Here is a 6296-nt window from a genome sequence, read left to right as displayed (position 1 = left end):
ATTAATCATAAAATAATTTAAATTTTAAGTACCTTGTATAAATTTTTTTTATAGATATGGCTAGCTATCTCCTGCCTTCGAAAAAAAAAAAGGATATGAATTAGTCATAATATAAATATAATATGAAAAACATATTACAATTATGTCAACACCTATCAAAACAAACAAGAGAAGACATCAAATAACAATTTTGAGGCTTCAACATAGGAGCATGATTCTGAGGATAATAACAAAATACTTAGCATGAAGTAGAAAGAGAAAACACCTATGAGAAGTTGAGGGAAATTTTAGAGGTTTGAAAAGATAAGTGGATTAGCATAAATAATCAAAAAATTATCTTTGGTTTACGACAAGAATGAGAATATAAACAAACAAAAATTAAAAACCAATCTCTAAATATGTTAGACGGCAAGAATCAAACAAAAAGATTTTCACAATATTTCAGAAGGAGAAAAATAAATGAAAATAAAAAAGGGTTAAAGAAAACGTGCAAATTGTCGCTCTTGATCAGCCATATCCGAAACTTGAGAGCAGAGCAATGAGTTGATTGTAAAGTTAAAATACATTATTCTACTCTGAATGAAGAGTGTTGTTTGAAAAAGTTACGATCTCTTAGAGAAGTTTCAACAAAGGAGTACTTTAAGTACCTTAGATTAATTATAATTTAATGTTTATATTTAAATATTTACTATTAAAAACTGATAACTTCCCTCTAAGAAAAAGAGTCCTAAATGTGGTTTGTGAACGTGGGAGAAGTGGGGAGTTAGTTCCATATTAAATTTATTATTAATTATTAATTTAAAAATTAACACAAACAATCTCCATTTAAAAAAAAAGAGTAAATAGATAATCATCACTATGATAAAAAAATGTGAAAATTACTTTTTATTTTTTTTTATAAAGGAAAAGATGGAATAATAAATAAATAAATAAATATCAAAATTTTAAAAAGCTTTAATAAACTTTCCTAAATTTACAATATACATTACTTTCACAAAAAAGGAGCAGTTGCTGTTTTTTTTTTTTTTAAAGGAGCAGCAGTTGAAATACGTAAGTTTAATTAAAAATTAATTTTTTAGATAAAAAATAAATTTTAATATTAAAAATCTGTAACTTCCCAAAAAACAACAACTAATTAACTAACAACTAATTAAAACCTAATTTTAACTAATTTATCCTAAAAACTAACACATGCCATCATCTTAGGTCGCCACTTGACAACAATCTAAGCAAAACTTTCTTACTATTTAGTATATATAGATATAGATATAGAGTAAATCAAACTGGATACTTCATTCAGCAAAAACAATCCGTAAAATCAGTTTACGATATAATTGGATATAATTGTCTAGTAACATCACTTGTTAGCCAAGTTTCTTTTAGTTTAGACTATATATAACTATAAACTATACATAATCAACAGTTTACAATAAAATTCTCATATGTTAATAATCAACAAGCATATTATTGTTGAATGAAGTGGCAAAAAAAAAAGGTTTATCCCTTCCTTTTTTCTTTCTTTATTTAGTTGTGGCTTAGTTTAATTTATGTTATTTAACTATATTTTGGTATATATTGATTAGTAATTATAGTTGAATCATTAATTAAATTTATTGATTGAATTCGACATGTAAACGATTAACCTATAAATTTAGGATTATACTCTATTCTTTTAATTTGATGATTACCAAATTAAGTTTGAAGACAGATTAAAATAGTTAGTAATTGTAAATTGAATTGCTTTGTGATTTTGTAGAATGTATTGAATTTTGAGTTCTATAGAGTAGCGCATTTGTTGCACTTCAAATTTCTAAACTAAGATTCGGACCACTATTTAAATGTGCATCGACAAAAATTTGATAATTTTTATTTGTTCATAATTGTTAACATCAGTTTCTTAATGTGGAAAGAAATTTAATTATAAATTAAGGTCAATAAAAACTTCTAACTCAAGTTAAGTTGAAATCTTCTTTATCGGTGAAGTCTCCTTCTAATATTGATGGTGCAAACATATGTTTTGTACAGTTAATAATTGATGGTGTATGCCTACGTTTGATTATATTATTTTAAGTTTTGTACTTCATGATATACGTATAATGTTTTATTTATTTATTTATTTTTATTAAATTGAATTAACATAATATATACTTCACTAATAACGCATGAATTAGGAAAGCTCGTTTTGTTTATAAATTTCTTCTTAGGAATCAACATAAAATTTATTTTTTATTAGCATGTATGTGAGAGGGAGGGAAAACAATATTTATTTTATAGTTCATTGTGTTGTTCCTATTTTCGCCCCTTATGGAATTCAATTATTCATCATATAATATATAAATGACTCCTTTTAACTTAGCTTCAGTTTTTATTTATACTCTCTATTTTTTATGTGCATAAATAAATACTTAAACTTGTATAAATTTGAACAGGTAAACACAAGCATTTAATATAGCATCCTACATGGCTTATTAACGTCTTACGTATATTATGCCACATAAAATGTTAATATTTACTTATTCAACTTTATACAAATTTAAATACGTACTTATACGCATTCAAAATTGAAGATCATAAATATAAGTTGAGGCTAATTTAAAGATTATTATACCTTAATTCACCAAAATCAAGATTCATCTCCTGCGATTATTATGAACTCGTACAAGAATATTAAGTAAATGATTAATGTATCAGCTTCGATCCTATCTTTTGCAGCATGTATTCTTATTCATATCGCAACATATTCGATGAACTACATGTCCGATGCACGAAGAATTGCCTTCGAGCATGTTTACATTTTTTTTTTTTTTTTGATGCAAGCATGTTTACTTGTTATGCCTTACAAATCAAAATAAGCAGATTCAGCAGTCAAAGACACTTTTGACTAATAAGAACTTACACAACAATAAGAGTATTACGCATCTATTATCGAGTTCCATTTCCAAGTTTACACCGACCTATTTCCGCTAGTATACAAATCATTTTGTTTATCTTCTGTTGAACAATTTTGCTCATCAACAGACAACAATGGTGTTCATAAATCTCCCAAATCACAAAACCCTAACCCTAGAAATCACCCCTTCCACTACTTCTCTTCAAACCCTTACCCTACAAATCAACGAAAAATTCCAAATCCCGATCGCTCAACAACGGCTCTATTCATCCGGACGCCGTCTGTTTAACGGCGATTGCGATGAATCGTCGCCGTTATCAGATCTCGGAATTTTCCCAAATTCCACTATTACCCTTCACGTTCCTCTTCTCGGTGGTATGCAAGCACCGGGTGCCCCGAAAGCCCGACTCGATTTCCTCAACACTCGACCTCCTCCGAATTATGTTGCTGGGCTGGGCCGTGGTGCTACGGGCTTCACGACCCGGTCGGATATCGGCCCGGCCCGTGCTGCCCCGGATTTACCGGATAGGTCAGCTGTTGGCGGAGCAGCGCCTGCGGCTGGAGGAGTTGGACGTGGGAGAGGGAAGGGTGGTGGAGAAGAAGAGGAAGAGGAGGAGAGTGAGGAGAAAGGGTATGACGAGAATCAGAAATTTGATGAGTTTGAAGGCAATGATGTAGGGTTATTTGCGTCTGCGGAGTATGATGAAGATGACAAGGAGGCGGATGAGATATGGGAAGCGATTGATCAGAGGATGGATTCGAGGAGGAAGGATAGGAGGGAAGCTAGGTTAAAGCAGGAGATTGAAAAGTATAGGGCTTCAAATCCGAAAATTACTGAACAGTTTGCTGATTTGAAGAGGAAGTTGTACACATTGTCTAGTGATGAGTGGGATAGTATACCGGATATAGGGGATTATTCTTTAAGGAATAAGAAGAAGAGGTTTGAGAGTTTTGTGCCTGTTCCGGATACGCTTTTGGAGAAGGCAAGGCAGGAGAAAGAGCATGTAACTGCGTTGGATCCGAGGAGTAGGATAGTTGGTGGTATGGAGACGCCTTCTTCGCAGACGCCAGTTGCAGATTTGACTGCGGTGGGTGAAGGGAGAGGAACTGTGTTGTCGGTGAGGTTGGATAGGATTTTGGATTCGGTTACTGGGCAAACGGTGGTGGATCCTAAGGGATACTTGACTGATTTGAAGAGTATGAAGATTACTAGTGATGCTGAAATTTCCGATATAAAGAAGGCTAGGTTGTTGCTTAAGTCTGTTACTCAGACGAATCCAAAGCATCCTCCTGGTTGGATAGCGGCTGCTAGATTGGAGGAGGTTGCAGGGAAGATGCAGGTAGCAAGGCAGTTGATAAAGAAAGGGTGTGAAGAATGTCCTAAGAATGAGGATGTTTGGTTGGAGGCATGTCGTTTGGCGAGCCCCCTTGAGGCCAAGGCAGTGATTGCTCAAGGTGTTAAAGCAAATCCAAATTCTGTGAAGTTGTGGATGCAGGCTTCAAAGTTGGAGGAAGATACAGCAAACAAGAGCCGCGTGTTGAGGAAAGGTCTAGAGCATATTCCCGATTCAGTGAGGTTGTGGAAAGCTGTTGTGGAGTTGGCCAATGAAGAAGATGCTAGGCTTTTGCTTCAGAGGGCTGTGGAATGCTGTCCATTGCATGTGGAGCTGTGGCTTGCTCTTGCTAAGTTGGAAACCTATGAAAATGCTAAGAAGGTACTGAACAAGGCTAGAGAAAAGCTGCTTAAAGAGCCTGCCATCTGGATCACTGCAGCTAGGCTTGAAGAAGCCAATGGGAAAACTGAATTAGTTGGGAAAATTATTGCAAGGGCAATCAAGTCTTTACAGACAGAAGGTTTGGAGATTGACAGGGAGGCGTGGATGAAGGAGGCTGAAGGATGTGAAAGAGCCGGTTCTCTTGCGACTTGCGAAGCTATAATAAATAACACTGTTGGATTTGGCGTTGAGGAAGAAGATAGGAAGAGGACCTGGGTTGCTGATGCTGAGGAGTGCAAGAAAAGGGGTTCTATTGAAACGGCAAAATACATTTATGCACATGCTCGTACTGTATTTAAAACCAAGAAAAGCATCTGGCTTAAAGCCGCACAGCTTGAGAAAAGTCATGGCACCAGGGAATCGCTTGATGCGTTACTTCGTAAAGCAGTTATGTACATTCCAAAGGCCGAGGTTCTATGGTTGATGGGTGCCAAGGAGAAGTGGCTTGCTGGTGATGTTCCTGCAGCTCGAGCAATTTTGGAGGAAGCATTCGCTGCAATTCCTGATTCTGAGGAGATATGGCTTGCTGCTTTCAAGCTCGAGTTTGAGAACCGTGAGACAGAGAGGGCAAGAAAGCTTCTTGCTAAGGCACGTGAAAGGGGAGGCTTGGAACGGGTCTGGATGAAGTCAGTCATTGTGGAGAGAGAGCTTGGAAACGTGGATGAGGAGAGGAGATTACTGGGTGAAGCATTGAGGCGCTTCCCCTCATTTTTCAAACTTTGGTTGATGTTGGGACAATTGGAAGAAAGACTTGGTAATTCTAACAAGGCAAAGGATGCATTTGAATCTGGCATTAAGAATTGCCCCAGTTGTATACCCCTTTGGCTATCCCTTGCAACTCTTGAGGAGAAGATGAATGGGCTGAGCAAAGCTCGAGCGGTTCTTACCATGGCCAGGAAGAAGAATCCTCAAAACCCTGAGTTATGGCTTGCAGCTGTGCGGGCTGAAGCTAGGCATGGCTACAAAAGGGAAGCCGATGTTCTGATGGCTAAAGCATTGCAGGAGTGCCCCAACAGTGGCATTCTATGGGCTGCTTCAATTGAGATGGCGCCTCGGCCTCAAAGAAAAACCAAGAGCTCCGACGCTTTAAAGAAGTGCGATCATGATCCTCACGTTATTACTGCTGTGGCTAAGCTGTTTTGGCAGGAGAGGAAAGTAGACAAAGCAAGAAATTGGTTCAACAGGGCAGTGACCCTTGCACCAGATATTGGCGATTTCTGGGCATTGTATTTCAAATTTGAACAGCAGCATGGAACAGAAGAGCAGAGGACTGACGTGCTTAAGAGATGTGTTGCTGCAGAGCCAAAGCATGGGGAAAAATGGCAAGCTACAGCGAAAGCTGTAGAGAACTCTCATGAACCAACTGAAAGCATATTGAAGAAGGTGGTAGCCACACTTAAGAAGGAGGAGAATTTGGCTGAAAATAACCACAACTAATCTGCTGTAATTTGTGAGTCTATGTACCTGATAATCTAGAGAGCTTTATAGGTTAGGAGACGATAGTTAAAACATCCTTGTTTGAATTGTACTTCAAAACGCTGGATCTTGGTATTACTTGTTACCTTATATGAACTTAATATTGCAATTTTCCATTTCTCATATTATTATGAAGTCTGAACGGATATTTCTCA

General features: G+C 36.5%; 1 protein-coding gene across 1 annotated transcript; it reads left to right on the top strand.

The window, feature by feature from the left end:
- Nucleotides 1-2694: 2694 nt before the first annotated feature.
- LOC107855025 (protein STABILIZED1) lies at nt 2695-6296 on the top strand. The gene has a single exon (XM_016699997.2). It carries the CDS (start codon nt 3025-3027, stop codon nt 6100-6102), a length of 3078 nt encoding a protein of 1025 aa, XP_016555483.1. The 5' UTR covers nt 2695-3024; the 3' UTR covers nt 6103-6296.

This window comes from Capsicum annuum, chromosome 7 (genome assembly GCF_002878395.1).
Source record: "Capsicum annuum cultivar UCD-10X-F1 chromosome 7, UCD10Xv1.1, whole genome shotgun sequence".
In the NCBI taxonomy this organism is placed as follows: domain Eukaryota; kingdom Viridiplantae; phylum Streptophyta; class Magnoliopsida; order Solanales; family Solanaceae; genus Capsicum; species Capsicum annuum.
This window is presented reverse-complemented; position numbering and strand designations above follow the sequence as displayed.

Coding starts and splice junctions, on each gene's coding strand:
- LOC107855025 (XM_016699997.2), top strand. CDS start 3,025: ATGGTGTTCATAAATCTCCCAAATCACAAAACCCTAACCCTAGAAATC.